This window comes from Pocillopora verrucosa, chromosome 2 (assembly GCF_036669915.1).
Source record: "Pocillopora verrucosa isolate sample1 chromosome 2, ASM3666991v2, whole genome shotgun sequence".
Classification (NCBI taxonomy): Eukaryota; Metazoa; Cnidaria; class Anthozoa; order Scleractinia; family Pocilloporidae; genus Pocillopora; species Pocillopora verrucosa.
The window spans coordinates 18,933,005-18,950,076 of NC_089313.1; the positions used below are offsets into that span (position 1 = coordinate 18,933,005).

A 17,072-nucleotide genomic window follows, 5' to 3' on the forward strand; every position below is an offset into this window, starting at 1 on the left:
CATCAATTCTCAAACATAGGTTTTTATTGGGCTTACTACAGCATTACATAGAAGACGTATTTGTAAGTTAGAATCCACAATAACAGCAAAATCCTTTAAATTCTAATTGTTTTTCATCTCTAGGCATTTCCTTTCATTTTCTTGAATCACTGAAGAATATGAACTTTTAATTTTTTCTTTACCTGTGGAAAAAAAAAACAATGATTTAGTTTATCTCCATATGTTACCATTCCTTTCAGGTGTAATAAACATATATTAGAGGACATAGGAAATATTTAAGGTTCAGTAGCAAATTATACCCCACAAATTCTCACAGCAAGATATCAGTGATGACAAGAACAAGAATTTAGATATATTTAAAACTTTGTATACTCCTTAATCATTCTCAATATACTCTGTTACACTAGATATGTAACACAGTCCATTACATAACCCTTACTGGCTTTCTCTGGCTTTCTCTGGCTTCCTTGCCTCCTCTATAAATGTTAATAAATACTGCTTTTTATTTTTAAGTGTGCATATAAGAGGCAGAATCTACAAAATGAATCTGAAATTAATTTGCAACTGTTCCAATTGAAAATTAAAGCCACTTGGGAACGTAGGCTTGAAGACAAACTTAATGAGCTAGATGACAACAGTTTGAGTCGTTTTTGATACATATGAAAATAATCAAAACAAAGTAGAAAACCTTGAACATGAAAGTTTACTTGGGTTAAAAACATCAAACTCAAAAGGATAATAAAAGAGAAAACAAGCATGTTTAAGGATGGAAAAGATTCCCATAGATTATATAAGGAACTTGTATTATAAACATTTAATTTGTTCTGACTGACAAACATTAAATAAGTCCTACTGAGATATTGAACCTCAGCAGGCAATTGTGAAACTTGGTACAGTTTCGAATTGATTGCTTCATCTGTGTTGCCGTGGCCAGAACTGATGATAGCTTTTATCAAAAGATGTCCTAACTTACGTTACTTTCAAGCAAGTTGCTCATTCTTCCTTCCTCTTGGGATTGTTGACTGCAACAAAGTGATAAAGGACAACAAGAAGAAATAGGGAGACACCTAGGATGTTCGCAAACGCTGCTAGCTGGACGTCTGTGATCATGACTGTAAACAAGGAAATACAATGCATTAATAACATTTTAAAAGTCCAAAATGGCAGTCAACACTTGAAAGGGGGTTCAACCATATAAATACAGTGTATTCTCAATATGAAGTGATGATGATGATGATGACCTTCACTTCTATACAATCATATTTCAAGCTACTTGTAAGCTTGTGCAGTCGCATGAACAAAAAAAGGAAAATTACAAGTTATGTAAACAAGACTTGAATTTGAAAATAGAAAATGATGTATATTATCACTTCTTAGTAAAAACAAAATTGGTATGACTGTATAAGGTGAGCAGTAGAAGCTAAACTGGAACCTGGGTAATGTTAAAAGGTCACATCCCCTCAGAGAGTAACCATTTGAGCGACATTTAAGGATGTTTTCAGACAGTTAGTTGGGGAAAGTAGCATTATTGCCTTTGTAAAAAAGCTTGAAGATGTCTAATTTATAATACAAAGAAAGTGAAGCCCACTGGTCGTATCTAAGCACGCTTTATGATGTTGTGGCCAGTTGAAACATCATCAGGGTAAATACCAATTTTTTTTTGCGATGACATAAACATCCCTTTGATGTTTTGGGTATGCAGTATCTGCAGCTCTAAAAGAGTTTTAATAATGCCTAAAGACTAAAAATGCGTCTAAATAGAGTAAGTGGCAATCGATTTGCGAGGAACAGAAACTTGAATCGTCTAACATACACATAATTCAAAGATCGTTTTATACTGTAACGAATATTCATAGAGGTATAACTCATTTCACTATTACGCAGATAAATACTGTTTACTTCGTTGGTCAAAAAGAACCTATATAAAGATAAATAACTCTTATCTAGTATAGCCTTCCATGTACTACACGCGTGTACGTAAGATCAATCCTATTTACGCCAAATTCGCGCTATAATTCCGCTTCTGTGACACTCAACATACATATAGAAATAACAGAGATTGCAGCTTACTTCTTCCAAGGCTGATAGATGGATCTTAAAGCTTCAATACTGCTCTTTGTTCAAATCACCGAACCTTTCAATTCAAGAGTTACACGAAGAAGGCCGAGATCGTGTAATGTGGACTGGGATAGAGGTATTGATCGCAAGAGCTTCTGGGGGACAACTTGTTTACGCTTACATATCGTACTACTCCAACAGATTTCAAGATGTCGGCAACGAATGCGGCCCGAAGTGTAATTCGTCAAATTTTGACGAGTTATAAGTCATCTAGAGGCTTCGACAAGGTTGGAGACAAGGTATAAGATGATTTATCGTTTTAAAATTTGGACAGAATTTCTGTATTACCCCATACTATTCGAAAACAAAGCCTTAGCCAATATTCTTCGCAGGTTCTATGCTCTATTAACCTTCAATGTATCTTACTGTCTAATTACTTTTGCAAAATTTTGGGATTTTTCAAACAGGTTTGTATATGTGTGGGTGTGCGTGTTTGTTTGTCTGTTTGGGACTAAGGGTGAGACAGTTTGATTCATTTCCTCAGTCTTTACTTTCTTTACCTTGATGCAAGCACTTTAACAATCTACACATTACGTTAGTAAGCTGTAGTTATCTCTTTGATAGATTGAGCTCTTGTCAATGTCAGAAGGTAAAGCTTCTTTCAAAATGAAAGTTGAAGAAAGTCACCAGAATCCAATGGGCAACCTCCATGGTGGAATGACAGCGACTTTGGTTGACATGTTAACTACAGTGGTGACATTTACATCGCCCCCACACAAACTTGGTGTCAGTGTTGATATGAGCATAAGGTACTATATCATCTTAATTTATATTTTGACCCCTTTTGCACATGTTGTAATATTTCACTATGGAAACTTTTTTCTTCATGGCAGCTACTTAAGGCCAGTTCCAGTTGGAGAAGACGTTACTATAAATGCAGAAGTTATCAAGATGGGTCGTACATTGGTCTTCACTGGTGCGGAACTGTTAAACAAAGATGGCAAACTTGTAGCAAAAGCTAGTCATACTAAATTTATTGGGGAAGGACAGCCCACATCATTTACGGAGAAGAAGGAATCATGACATATTTTTTGGACATTCTTGAATTCTTCAAACAATAATTCCTTAGCGGGACAGCCCATACCATTAACAGAGAAGCAGGAATCATGACACCTTTTTTTAAATATTCTTGAATTCTTCAAACAATATCATCCTAGAACTAGTTTTTTGGTCTCTCCATCCTGGAAATTCAAATATATTTGAGTCCCCTTCCCTCCTTTTAATTTGAGTGATGAATATCTTCTGGATATATTGTGTATAAATGAGCTACCTCCTAGGTTTGAATTAAGTGTACAATTTTCCATGCTTGTTTGCAAGTAATTCTTTCCTCCTTCCTCCTGAAACATTTAAGAAAAGCCAGTCTCATTGTTCCTCTAATTCAACAGATTTTTTCAAAATTTTATACCCTAAGACTTCTACATTCACTTGAGAGGCCAAGCCAAAGTAATTGGGTCAAATACATGACTTTGAAACTGCCCTCATAGATTCTTAACTTTCTTGTGGTCCTGGTCAGATACACATGCTTATGTAATGTAACATAATAAATGAAACATAAATTTTAATCCATATGTTGTATATACAACCTTAGTATTCATAACCATGAATGCTGCCAAAGCATATTTGGGAATGTAGATAAATTTGTTTCATTTTTAAAGGTTAGGAAGGGATATTTAACTATTGGTGGTCTTGATCTGAAAAAAGTACAAAAAGCAGGGTTAACTTTAGTTATCAGTGAAGAAAACAATGAACAAATGACCATAAGTAATGGAAAATACAGAATCTCTGTCCTGGGAAATCTTCATTTATTATTATTTTTTAAGCTTTTCCATCATTGATAGTTTATTTATTAAAGGATGACATGACCTCATTTTAACTCAGTGCAACTATTTACGAATGCAGTGAATGGTAATACAAGAATGTTACACTTTTGTACCATTTAAAATAAGTCCTTTGTTTTCAAAAATATATATTACCCTAATTTGAACTTCCCCTCCCTCTCCACTCCTCCTCAGAAAATGGTGATCAGCAAATTGATAGTTTGTTTTAACGGTTAACATATGACTGCAATAAAAAGCTATTTCTGAGAAAAAAAAAAAAAGATGTAGAAAACTTAGCCTTTAACTTTAGCCAACAATCTATGTTCTAGGTTGTCAGGCGTAAGCAGAAATAGATGTAATAATGCTTTGCAAAAAATTGTCCATCTATACAGACACTAAAGTTAATCTCAAAAGTTATTATTATTTTCACAGAAAAGAGCAATTCAAAATAAATTAATTGTTAATAAATTAATGATCCAAATATTAACTAGAGTAGAACCTCACTAACTGGAACTGTCTGTTAAAGTAATCTTAGAGCCACATTTCTGGAGGAGGGTTTTTAGTTGCTTACAATTTACTAACTTGAACACTTTGGTCTTACACTGTATTCCTTTTTCTGAACAGTTTAAGTTAGTGGGGTTCTACTTTTGAAAGTAATGAGACTATGTTACAAGTTAACCGTTGAGGATCACTTTTGAAATGAGCAAACAGTTCTTGAAGATCGTCCATAGCCTTTAATCATCAGTTCCAAATCCTGAAAACAAATTTAAAGAATAACAGTCAATGGCAGCCTACTCACTCTTGGGCAAAGTCTACCCTTGGAACTCCTTTGGGTAGGCTTCACAGGAATTAATTAGATAAATCATAAAAAAAAAAGAACACCCACTGTCTGGTTTGCAAAGAGGAGTGTTGAGAAAGTTCCTATCATGAAGCCTTGGGCATTTTGAAAATGTCAGATTACCATTCCTTGATCAAAGTTCTAGGGACTTAGGTGTGATGGAAGTGGATGGCACGGTAAAATGTGTTTTTGGATACTATTCTTATCAAAGAACACCAAAAATTATGATTAAAGTGCCACTAACCCCCCAAATTTTTTTTGCCAAAATATTTCTCCTTGATGACTAGAGTAGCCATTAAATCCTCAAAGCTTGACCACTTTCCAGCTACCGATGCTTTGGTTGAACAGTGTTAAAAGCTTGGAAGTTGCATGACTTAATACTTTTGAGTAAGGAGTCTTTCCCTTTTCAAATCATCAAAAAAAAAAAAGGGACACTGCCATGTTGGATAGCATTGCCACTTCTTCCCACAAAACCCTACAACAACTGAAAATCCAAATTTACCATTTGATGTCAGTCAGCAGTTTCTTTACAGTAAACCAGCTGAAATCATTTCAACCCCTTAAATTCAAGTTTACACACCTTCAGAAGCTCTCCTTTATCATGATTGTGTCTCTGCTTGTGGATACAGCACTGAAGAGAACTGTGATATCTCTCTAGCATTTCGATAGATGCCCCCTTAGTTGCATCAACTAGCAAATTCAGGAGAGTTTCTAGTTTCTCTATGACGTCTTCATTGAGTGCAGTACTACCCCAGGAAGTGCAGCCTGCAGATTTGTTCTGTTTGTTTTCTTGAGGATTATTGGAAGAGTCTTCACATATAATCAAAAAAGGAAAAACACTTAAAATTCAAACTATTTGGGAATCCTAAGGGGCCTGAAAGCTCTAAAGTACCAGAGTTTTCCACGTTTCATACCAAATGGTACAAATGTACTCCACAATGGGGTCAATATGGCTTAAGTTAGGTATCTTGTGGTTGGGAAAACCAGACTAACCTTAACCTCCACTAATGCTACACAAATCACATCCACTACTTGAACATTTAAGTGTAATGCACAGGTAAGAGAGACAAGATCTGATGTTCTTGGACAAGAAACCTTTCAATCACAATGCCTCTCTTTAACCAGAGGTATAAATCTGATGTCAACAGAGGGGAGGGGCAAAATTATGGTGCACTTGCATCCCATCAAAGCAGTCTGCAGATAATTCCACTTGTTTGTGAAACCAAGATAGCTCCCATATTGGGCTTTAGTGCATATTCTCTCATAACCCTGTCAGAATCGTTGTTAGCAAGATTTTGCTTTACAGGGGTAGTACCTGACTTAATATATAACTGCATTTTTTCCCTTTGATGTACACACTATTCTAGTCATACATAGCCTTAACCCTTGAACTCCCATGAGTGACCAACAGAGATTTCTCACAATATTGATACAACATCAGGAGACAAGTAATGAAATAGACCAAAATTTCCATTAGGGGAATATGTGTTGATCCAACACCAAATTCTCCAAAGTGACATCAAAAGAATTGCATGGCAGACAGTGGTGAGAATTTCTTTTGAGATCTTGGGACTGAAAGGGTTAAGGCATTCTCACCTTCAGGCTCCTTGTCACATTCACTTTCCGATGCAATATCTTCTGAGCAAACATCTGAGGTGACCCCATTTTGCAGACTGGACAATGTTCCTGATAAATCATGATTTCCAATAGGTCTTGTGGGCACTACCAAATTGTTTTGAAGAACAGACTCTGAGTTCACCTTACCACTTTTAATTTCTGCGGTGAGATTCTCTGGATGTAACAAAACCACATCTCCATCAATGGGTGCAACCCCATTCTCCATCAATTCAACATCATCTTCCTCTTCCTCCTCCTCCTCCTCCTCATCATCATCTTCTTGATGGTTTGCTACATCACCTTCTTTATCAGAGATCACCCCAGGATCTTTTTCAGTTTCCTCATTGGTTGATCTATCTCCAGAGTCATCAGGAAAAGCTTCACCACTGACCTCTGCTTGTTCCCCATTCACTTCAACCAGAAACTCCTGAGTAACCTGATCAATCTCTGAGTCTAATTTTTGCTTTACATCTAGTTTCCTTCTACTTGGCTTTTTTCCCCAATAGATTGGTGCTTTCTTTCTTCTTGGCTTTTTCTTCTGCCTTGTGCCATTACTTTGTGACTGGGATTCAGATACAAAGGTTATATCAGAGACACCCAATGCTGCTTTCTCTACTTGATCTTGAAGTGGTGTTGACGCTGTCACCTCAGTTGCTGTTTGTTGTTTCAGTGGAACAGTGAACACAAATGCAGGAGCAGCAGCAGTTGATTTGTCACCTGGGGAAAAATAAATACAACCATCAGAGGCTTTTCTCCTGACACATTGCCTGTCTCGCTCTTCCTTGCCAATGATCTTCCTACAACGTACTGTGACTATAAAGTGTCAGTAACAAACTCTCATCAGAGACAAAATTTTCTTTACACCAAACTCCTTGCAACTTAAATAAATCCCTTCCTTTTTTGAAGAAAAAAGTATATGTGCACAATTAAGCACCCTGGATAATACTGATATATTCCTTATCATTGCATGGCTGTACTTAACCAAGGAGAGCAGTTCTTCAAGAAAAGGTAATTGTCAGCAAACTTAAATAAGCTCTATCTGGTATGAAACTTATCTTTATCTCTGAAATAAGAAGTACATTCAAGAGCAATTGTGTGTATAGAGACATTGTGAGTGCATAGTACAGGATGCAAATCTCAGCTAAAATCTTGACAAAATAGGTGATCACTTTTCAGCAAACACAAGCCACAGGCTAGTAATTATATGCTAGAGATAACCATTGCTATCATGTCAAGCTTACAACTACTTATAACTAAGAGACAAAACATTAGTGTTACTAACTACTATATAAAAAAAACCAATTAATATGATCTCAACTCAATTCTTACCCCTTCTTTCCCTTGCTGCTATGATTTCTTCACAAGTCTGAAAAAAACAAATGAATAGAAAAATTAGCACTTTCCATCAGCAGCAATAATTAATTTAAGACAATGTGTTAAAGTAAACCTCCTATAGCCACTTTAAGTTATTTTTTCACAACTTCATCACCTTCTCAAACTCTGGCTCCAGTTGCGATTTGATTTCTGAGTGTGCCACATCACTGAGTTCACAAGCCCTATGTCTGATAAGCTTGTCCATTGGATCACGGTCAGGGTTGTACTTAAGAGCATTACTTGTGATCAAATCAATATCTGCCAAGTACTGTGCACAAGTACTATACTGATGACAGTTGATTTTCTGTAGTATTGTTGCAAGATCCATTGGTTCATCAATCACCTCAAGATAATCAGGAACCTGAAAAGAGATCAAAGCTACATTAAAATGAAAAAGGAATTTTTTTTTTAACAACAAAGCTGATCCATGTCAATGAATATTTGTGAGGAGAGTGGACTATTAATAACTAGAGGAAATAAAGGGGATATTTTGCCAAAGCCCTCCAACTGTTTAACACTGACTTCTGGCCCACATTATGAGCACATGGCTACAGAAAGCCTCTTAATCCTATAACTCCTATGAGCGACCAAGACAATTTTTTGTTTACAATATCCATAAATTATCCAGCAGGCAAATGAAAAGAATAAAGAAACATACATTGTATCAATTATGGAACTACTACCTAATTGATCCAATACCAAATTTGCCAAACTAACATGATAAGAATTGTACTGAAGACACAAAGGAGAGAGATCTTGTGAGTGAAAGAGTTAAGAACCATCACTGTTTGCCAGTTGCTATATTTTCTATCATACAACACTGGCTCAGTAAGTAGACCACCTCTTCCACAAGACCAGGGATTCAATTTGAAGAATCTACAATGATTCTCTTACCTCCATCAAATCCACTGGTTTGGTAAACTCTTTGAACCTTCGATCTTGTAAAAGCTTTGAGGTAACATCTCTGAGGAAGATGCGCAGTTCCCTCATGGTATTCTCCTCATCTTGACGAGCCTTCAGTAGCTCAGCTTCTGACAACTGTGGTGGGGGTGGGGTAGGAGCAAATGGTAACACCTCCACTATTTTATCTTTTCCTGCTGGATAAGAAGTCCAACAAAGTATTATGCTTAAAGCAATCACATTAATGACATTTTTCCACCACATTAATCTGTCACTCTTTTTCTTCACGGGCCTTGTAAAAAATGTTAACATGCAAAAATGATGAAATACATATAGAAGTACATATAGAAAGGTCAATAAAGGTTAAGAGGAATTAACCAAATTAAACTGTTCGTATTAATCTTCATCACTTGAATATGATTTTCAAAACAACTAGGCCTGTCTGTTAATTAATGTGAGCAAGGCCAAAATGGTAATAGCCAATCAGGCAAAGTTTGTGTAATCAAGAATATCCATAGGGTTGCAAAACATAAAGCCATATTGCTTTATACAGCTCTGTTGCACCAGTAGTATAGAATTGTTCCTACTTGATCTCTTGGGTTTGGGTTGCAGAATAGCATCTTCGAGGAACAGACTGTGAAAGAAAGCTCTCCTCTCATCTGAGGACAGATCAGCAACTTGGAATACCTTGAAAATTAATCAGAGCAGTCACTATAAAAGATGACATAATCATCATTCAATATCTGTATCAACCTCAAAGCAGAAGGGCAAATGTCCATTGCTTGCCACCAACACTGAGGTGAGAACCAGTAGTTGTTTTAGTATAATTTAAAACAGCAAGATGATACAGCATAAAAAGATGATGCAAACTCACTTATTCCTGCAAAGATTACAGTATTTCAGACACAATCCCACATGTATTGCTCGTAAGTGAACAGTAAAGGAGATTTGTCGTTTGAAAAGCCAATCAGTACATGCCTTCAATGCTATCCTCTGTTTTAGTATATACTCAAAAGAAATATCAACCACTCCTATCTATGGCCTGTTTTCAAGAACTATTGTGTCTGAAATTTTACAGAACTGCAAAGGCCACACCATTAATGCATTAAGTACCTGTCCTGTTTCTGTTGAAAACAGTTCCTTCATTATGGAGGGAAGGTTACTCCAACAGTCATCTGCAGTTACCAAAAACAACAGAGGAGCACCTGGAGGGAGATCCTGAAGCAGTGATAGTAATGTAGCATGCAGGCTGTCTCCTGTGGCATTCCACAAAGCATCAAAATGGGGTGAATACACTATACATGGTGATGTACGACGTGCCTCACGAAACAGCTGAAACAAGAAGAAATTACTTAATTCAGCTGGGTGGGAAACCTGAAAATTCTTGGAACTGAAGTACCTTGTTAAAGACAAGTACCTTTTCAAGGAGAATGAGCAATAATTGTATTCAAATCAAGCTATGCAAAATCTGTAAACCAGGTCAGTCCTAACACTGATCAAAGTCAAACTCAAATTCAATTTTTCTTCTGAAAGTTATTGCATCTTCTAAGCTTATTTCTACAAATAAATTGAGGGCCAAACCTGAGAACAAGCTTCTTCAGGTGTCTTGGAAGCAACTCCATATAATGCTGGTAAATCCAAACAGTGCACAGTCATATGCTCCATTGCATGAAGTAGTGCAGGGGCAATATGTGTTGACTGGCCCATGCCTTGATTCCCACATATGAGGAGTCTGGGTCGATAAGTTGACATTCCCTTATTTTGACCATCTGTCCTGCTGAAGAAAGAAGAATGGGAGACTTCCATTGACTCAACACTGTTGGAATTTTGCTGCACTCTTCGCAAATAGCGCTCCCTTCTTGATGAACCAGGAAGAGACTCGAAGATTGGAGGTCCCAAGTCCTCATCTGAGCTTGCTTCCTCATCACTTAAAACAGCAACCATTCTGCCTCGCTGATCATGACGGCTGCTGCTGTTGCTACAACTGGGGTTACCCATCAGGCTATTGGGACTACTTTCAGTCACTGGATCAAAGAATTCATAAGAAAACAAACAAACAAAACTATCTTCAACTCAAACTCACAGCTCAAGAACATCTAAGGGAAAAGTCAACACTCATGCTACCTAAACTGAATGCCATGTTTATTCCTTTCAAAGCATTTTTGAAGGGTGCTATAGAGAGTTTCTACTCTCTTTCCCCTGACTCAAGATAAAATTGTCCAACTTTGCCCTGACCCCTAACCTATTTCCACTCATAACCATTTTTTGACTTCTTTCCACATTATTGTAATAAAGAACCTCATTTTATTTGTCCTGTGTTGGGAAGATACCTGACAGTGCCAATAACATGATTTTCAAGTAAGCACATGTGTGCTGTACCTGTCTTAATATGAGCAGGGGGAAATATTTTCTCAAGGATCTCCAATGTTTGAGACAAAGTCTTTTTGAGAAGTGGCTTCATGAGGGGGGAGAGGGCTCTGGCAGGAGAAACCACAGATCGCTGAGAGGCAGGGATGATGGCTGTCATTGCTTTTTGGAAATCCTTAGCAGTTACTTCAATGGAGTTGACATCTACTAGCAGTTTTCTTGTGCTGCTGTAAATCTGTGGATACCGTCTTCTCAAGGCAAAAAGTGCAGCCTCTGTACAAAGAGCTTTGATATCAGCACCACAGTATCCAACACAGCGATCTGCTACCTCACTTACAAAAGATGACAATAGTTTAGGTTCCCAGTCACGAGTATGAATGGTCAAGATACTTCTTCGTGCCTATGAGAGAAACATCACAAACTTATTTTAAATAAGAAGAAGCATGAAATTAGGAGATCCTCGCAGCTAAGAACTCTACTGAAACGAGTAGTTGTAAATAGGACCTGAAAAAAATTCAGGCCCGTACGGGATTTGAACCCATGACCTCTGCGATACCAGTGCAGCGCTCTACCAATTGAGCTAACAAGCCAACTGGGAGCTGGTCAATGAATTGGGTACAAATAAACATCCAAGTGAATGAAGATTTTAGATATATGAAAATTTCACATATTTGCACTGCGGTGGAGAGATGAAATTAGGAGATCCTCGCAGCTAAGAACACTACTGGAAAGAGTAGTTGTAAATAGGACCTGAAAAAAATTCAGGCCTGTACGGGATTTGAACCCATGACCTCTGCGATACCAGTGCAGCGCTCTACCAATTGAGCTAACAAGCCAACTGGGAGCTGGTCAATGAATTGGGTACAAATAAACATCCAAGTGAATGAAGATTTTAGATATATGAAAATTTCACATATTTGCACTGCGGTGGAGAGATGAAATTAGGAGATCCTCGCAGCTAAGAACACTACTGGAAAGAGTAGTTGTAAATAGGACCTGAAAAAAATTCAGGCCTGTACGGGATTTGAACCCATGACCTCTGCGATACCGGTGCAGCGCTCTACCAATTGAGCTAACAAGTCTTCAAACATCACCAAGGAAATTGTAGTTCAACAAAATTTTTTCCCATAACTTTTAAACAGTAAATTGTTTTCAAAGTACTAAAAATAGCTTACATTCCTATCAGGAAGAGCAAACTGAAATTCCCTGTCAAAACGGCCAGGACGCCTCAGTGCAGGATCGATAGCATCAATCCTGTTGGTTGCACCAATGACCACAATTTCACCTCTACTGTCTAATCCATCCATCAGGGCTAACAAAGTTGATACAATAGAGCTATGAATCTGGTCTTGACGACTTGAGCGTACAGGTGCCAAACCATCAATCTCATCAAAAAATATGATGGCTGGTCTCATACTAAAAGCCTGTATGAAAACCAGTATAAATATAGTTAATGGGTGTGAAACATAACTAAGGTAAAACAGTGCAACCAGAAAAAAAATTGAAGGTGGGTTGATGAGGGAGAAAATAACCAACTTGGAAATTCTAACAAGACAATATATTACCTGGTCAAACAACAGTCTCAACTGTCTTTCAGATTCACCAACCCATTTACTAAGACAGTCTGCACCCTTCCTCATAAAAAATGCAACTTTTTTGTCACCTTGACTACACTCATTAGCAAGGGCTCGTGCAACAAGTGTCTTTCCAGTCCCTGAAATAGATCAAGGTTACCAGTCTTAGAGATTCACTTTAATCTAAAACTGAATCAGATAGAAACTCACAAACCTATTAAATAGAAAATGAACTCATTCAAACCTGGTGGACCATGAAATAAGACACCTCTTGGAGGAGCAATCTTAAACTTCTCAAAAACTTCAGGGTACATCAAAGGAAACAAAACCATTTCTTTCAGAGCCCTTATCTGCTTGCTAAGACCACCAACTGCATCAAACATGACCTATGTCACAAATAAAAGGAAATAAATAGAAAACATTCTCATCAATAAGGAACCCCAAAATCTCCAAATACTCATTTAAATACAAACCTTTTGGTCAATGTTCATAGGATCCACATCTGCTAAACTAGATCCAATTCTTGCTCTTTCTTTGAAAATTCCAGAAGCTGTATCTTCCATGGTAAAGTTCATTGGAAGACAGCGACCCCTGGCTTTCGCCATGCTCTTAGCTTTCCTGCGTTCAAACTTTCTCTCATCTTTTTCATTGTCTGAGTCATCTAGAAAAACACAGAAAATGCTTTGGGATATACATTCATGGAATGAGACAGGAATAGAGAATCATGCCCCTTTAACTAATCACTTGAAAGTTCTCAAGTCTTCTCCCAGGCTAAAATATATCTAATATACAGAAAATCAAAAGTAATCAAAACTGTAAATAAAAAAGTATGTATCAAAGCAAGGTACAAGAACTCAACTGGTTCACAGATCACATTTCTTAGGATACAAATAAATTTCAGAAAGCACCTAGATAGGAAGGGATGAGTTACTTTTTGGAGTTAGCTTCAATTCAGTCTGTTAGAAGCTATAGTTACAGATATAACCACTTTAAAAGTCAACAAATATATCCCTTATGCCAAAAGAGGACTGAGTCACTTATCTAGAGACAGAAGAGTTAGGAGATCCAACTTACCAGAAGATGAAGTAGAGGAGCTCACATGATGAGCTTTTCTTTTGGGTCTGCGGACTCTTCTGACTGGAGATGCATACTGTGATGGTTTTTTACCTCTCTTTCTTGGCTCTACATTCATATGAAATCTTCGCTTGCCTGAAAACAGAAGCAGTTAAAAGACTGAGTACTTTGTAGATATGTAAAGATGTCCAATAACACATTCAATCAACAATTACAAAGCAAAGGCTTGTATATAACAAAACATCAGGGTGAAGTTTTGTTAGATGACATATAGGTGCCATTGAACACCATGGACGACTTTATCCATTACTAACTGCAGAACAACATAGAGTATACATGTAACTTTTTGTCAAATGACCACAATACAGCATCATCCACACACATTGTTACAAGAAAAGACAATTACCTCTTTCCTTGGTCTTCAAAGGAGGTGCAATGTATCGGTTTGGAATCATTCGTCTCTTTCTCAGTTCATAACCTTTAATACCCTTCTCCTCCTCCCCTTCCTCATCTTCTCCATCATCACCATCATCATCCTCATCTTCGTCGTCATCATCATCTTCTTCATCTTCATCATTGTCACTTTCCTCTTGCTGATCACCATGTCTTCTATTTCTACTTGATCTTTTTTCTGGTGTTGGAGTCTGATCATGTTTTCTCTTTATAAGGTCATACATGCTGGGTGTTCCAACAACATCCTAGATTGAAGAAAGAGTACAAAACCATACTCAAATTAAGACACTAAACTATAGATAGTATGTTTGATAAAGTGAAAATACAATCATGATCCATTGAACATTTTGGCTTGCCCATGAATGATCTTACGGCTTCACATTAAAAGGCACGCTCTTAAAACAATTAAATCAGTGATATGAAGAATCTGGTGTAAGATGGAAGTCTGACATAAAGAGGTCTGCCAAGTTTTAAATCTTAGCATTTTTTTTAAAATGCATAATTCATTCAGAGACATGTTTCACCTACATTCACAAAGCTTTGTATGGAAAAGCCATCCTGGTTTTCTTTACACAGACACCAATATAGTGGTAATGAAGTGAAAAACAGCTCTCTCTCAGTTTTATAATCAAATTCCTACTTTGTCACTAACAGGATCATACACAAAAATACTTTTATTACTGCAAAAACAATTGCAATAATACATACATCCCTATTAAACGTCCTCCAAAGGAAAGGTTTGAAAATTTAAAAAATTTAATTAACAAGGAAAAACACCAAGCAAAAAATCAGCAAAATTGTACTGATTTCTTACACTTTCTTTTATTTGACAAAGCATTGAACTGAGAGGTAAATATTTTTACACAGAATTTGAGCACATAGAGACTTAACCTATTTCACTAAACCTGCTGAGAGAAGATAAAGATTGGAATTGTGGGTAAACAGAGTTCTCCCCAGCTCTTTACCCAACAATTGTAACTAGTGAATAATTTGAAGAATTTTGCCCTCTGCAAAAAGGATGTGACTAGGTTATAGTAATTTTAGCGAAGAAAAAGGCCCTTTCGTAGCAAATATTGGCAGGAGACTACCCAGAAAGTGAAAAGTAGAGATATCTGTGATTGGCGCCAAGCGGTGGAAATGGCGCCAATTTCAAACAAAACAAAGCAATATTAATATTTTACCTCGTCGCCCTCGGTTTGAGATTCGCTATCTTCGTCGTGCAGGAATCTGCTCCTTTCAATTTCTTTCTTGGGGGATTTCGAATTCCCAAATTCAGTCAAGTAACGGTGATCTGTTAGCATACTAACATTCAAGGTCTCATACACCTTTCGCCGTTTACGATCGCTTCGCCGTGTCTTATACACGATGGTTCCTTTGGTTTTCTTCCTATCATTCTGTGGCATAGATTTCGTAGGCCTTCCTCTCTTTCCTGTGGTGCAAAAGATTGAAACTGAATTGCCTCAAATCAAATAAAACGTTTTTGAATACAGAAAGGCAACTTGAGAACCGGAAACTTAAAATATAAAAATCTCTCACATGCCTACCTCGCTTACGCGATTGCGAATTCCTGGTTTCCACATGAACAGTAGGTCCATTTAAGAGGCTAAATGGAAAGATAACATCATTGAAAATTTCCGCTTTCATAAAGATAACATTGCCATCAACCTCCCTGGAGCTTAGTTACTTGAAGTACTGGTGAAAGATTCCAATACAGACAGAAGTTTAACACATTTGGGCTTACCTTTCATTTCGACGAGTCGAACGCGTCAAAGGAACGGTGCAGGCCGGTAGTTTGGGATACTCGTGAGTATCATTATAGGCCCCTCTACTTCGTAAACGACGTCTCTTAGATGGAAAAGGTGTTGAATCCAGTCCACTTTCATCGCTAGATGGAACCTTTTGAAGATAAGAGTCAAGGTCAACTGAATAGTTTCCTGGTGTCAGGGTCTGTGAGTGTGCAACGCACCTGACTGCAAACTAATCGCGGTCTACATATCTTTTTGACCAACAAAAGCGATAATAACGCCGTCAGAACTGACCTTCTCTTCTATATTTCCTATGTTTTTCCCTCTCCCATTTCCAGACCGCAAAGTGCGGATAATAGGCGAATTTGTCCTTGTTTTCACCATGATAGTTTCCTTCGCTGATCGGCCATTTTCAGGACTGCGCTGTTATTGTCTAAAGGTGATGTCCCGGATATTCCTGCCAAAAGCTCTGTGTTTATTTGTCCTCGCGTTTGCGAGTATTCCCGCGGGATCGATATCGTCACCAGTACAATGCTTCCTATTTCTGCTTTTCGTTTCGTTTAATTTTGTTCTTCTTCATCTCACTTTCAATAAGGCAGAGACAACGAGAAGGAAATCTGCGTATTTTATTTATAGAAATCCTGGAAACCTATGATTGTAATAGTGCGAAGCAAGTCAATAGACAACAATTCCAAAAGCAAGTTTTCCAATTCAGTTAATTTCAAAGACCTTGGCCACAGTGTACCAACTAAGTAAATTGCATTTGATTTTTGGGTCCTATTCAAACATGACCCAGGAACGCAGCGGACTGTTCTCGGTTTCACGCGTCCTCAGGACGCTTCCTTCCTTCCTTCCTCAGGTTTTTTTCAGGGTAAGAGGTTATTGTGATTCATTCTGATTGGTGGATTTGGCAGAGTGGACCTAGTATGATTGTCTGCTTCAAGTGCTCGATTATAGCCAACTGTCTAATTCCTCTGTCTAGTGACAGCTGTTCAGAATGATTAGCCAAAAATACAGCAGCTAATGCACCAATCACAATTGAGGAAATGACTATAATCATGCTCGTGATTGACAGATAGGATTCTGTTAATCACTCGCGTGATTACGAACTCAATTGGACTCCACTCCGTCCTATTACTATTATAACCCAATTAAAATACTAAGAGGGTTGTTGGGAAGGGGGTGGGGTGGAACA

General features: G+C 37.5%; 2 protein-coding genes and 1 long non-coding RNA gene across 5 annotated transcripts; 1 reads left to right on the forward strand and 2 right to left on the reverse strand.

Annotated features, from left to right (window-relative positions):
• Window positions 1–969: 969 nt before the first annotated feature.
• On the reverse strand, window positions 970–2,210 carry LOC131790536 (uncharacterized). Its single transcript, XR_009340696.1, has 2 exons — window positions 2,071–2,210; window positions 970–1,112 (listed from the first exon to the last, which is right to left on the reverse strand). It is a non-coding gene; the product is annotated as an uncharacterized lncRNA (long non-coding RNA).
• Window positions 2,211–2,233: 23 nt separating this feature from the next.
• Window positions 2,234–3,849, forward strand: LOC131790539 (acyl-coenzyme A thioesterase 13-like). The gene is made up of 3 exons (XM_059107748.2): window positions 2,234–2,357; window positions 2,683–2,867; window positions 2,952–3,849. The coding sequence occupies exons 1-3, from the start codon at window positions 2,268–2,270 to the stop codon at window positions 3,139–3,141; spliced, it is 465 nt and encodes a 154-aa protein (XP_058963731.2). The 5' UTR covers window positions 2,234–2,267; the 3' UTR covers window positions 3,142–3,849.
• A 281-nt stretch (window positions 3,850–4,130) lies between these two features.
• Window positions 4,131–16,303, reverse strand: LOC131790537 (ATPase family AAA domain-containing protein 2). Of its 3 annotated transcripts, none has more exons than XM_059107746.2 (20): window positions 16,172–16,303; window positions 15,874–16,028; window positions 15,677–15,735; window positions 15,314–15,561; window positions 14,086–14,377; window positions 13,680–13,814; window positions 13,079–13,266; window positions 12,850–12,991; window positions 12,597–12,745; window positions 12,207–12,455; window positions 11,044–11,431; window positions 10,246–10,688; window positions 9,778–9,996; window positions 9,252–9,351; window positions 8,659–8,858; window positions 7,880–8,125; window positions 7,720–7,756; window positions 6,370–7,107; window positions 5,354–5,583; window positions 4,131–4,689 (listed from the first exon to the last, which is right to left on the reverse strand). In XM_059107746.2, exons 1-20 carry the CDS (start codon window positions 16,259–16,261, stop codon window positions 4,624–4,626), a joined length of 4,374 nt encoding a protein of 1,457 aa, XP_058963729.2. In that variant the 5' UTR covers window positions 16,262–16,303; the 3' UTR covers window positions 4,131–4,623. The 3 variants fall into 3 exon arrangements, with proteins under 3 accessions (XP_058963729.2, XP_058963728.2, XP_058963730.2); XM_059107745.2 differs by having other exon boundaries at window positions 8,659–8,861; XM_059107747.2 differs by lacking the exon at window positions 5,354–5,583 and having other exon boundaries at window positions 8,659–8,861.
• Between the last annotated feature and the right edge of the window lie 769 nt (window positions 16,304–17,072).

What these genes read in the sequence shown, in the direction of transcription:
- LOC131790537 (XM_059107745.2), bottom strand. Translation starts at nt 16,261, where the DNA reads ATGGTGAAAACAAGGACAAATTCGCCTATTATCCGCACTTTGCGGTCT. An exon ending in TTTGAAGACCAAGGAAAGAG is followed by an intron (nt 13,815 to 14,085) that starts GTAATTGTCTTT and finishes TTCTGTTTTCAG; the next exon opens with GCAAGCGAAGATTTCATATG. An exon ending in ATAAAGGAGAGCTTCTGAAG is followed by an intron (nt 4,690 to 5,353) that starts GTGTGTAAACTT and finishes ATTTGTTTTCAG; the next exon opens with GATTTGGAACTGATGATTAA.
- LOC131790539 (XM_059107748.2), top strand. Translation starts at nt 2,268, where the DNA reads ATGTCGGCAACGAATGCGGCCCGAAGTGTAATTCGTCAAATTTTGACG. An exon ending in TCGACAAGGTTGGAGACAAG is followed by an intron (nt 2,358 to 2,682) that starts GTATAAGATGAT and finishes TCTCTTTGATAG; the next exon opens with ATTGAGCTCTTGTCAATGTC. An exon ending in AGTGTTGATATGAGCATAAG is followed by an intron (nt 2,868 to 2,951) that starts GTACTATATCAT and finishes TCTTCATGGCAG; the next exon opens with CTACTTAAGGCCAGTTCCAG.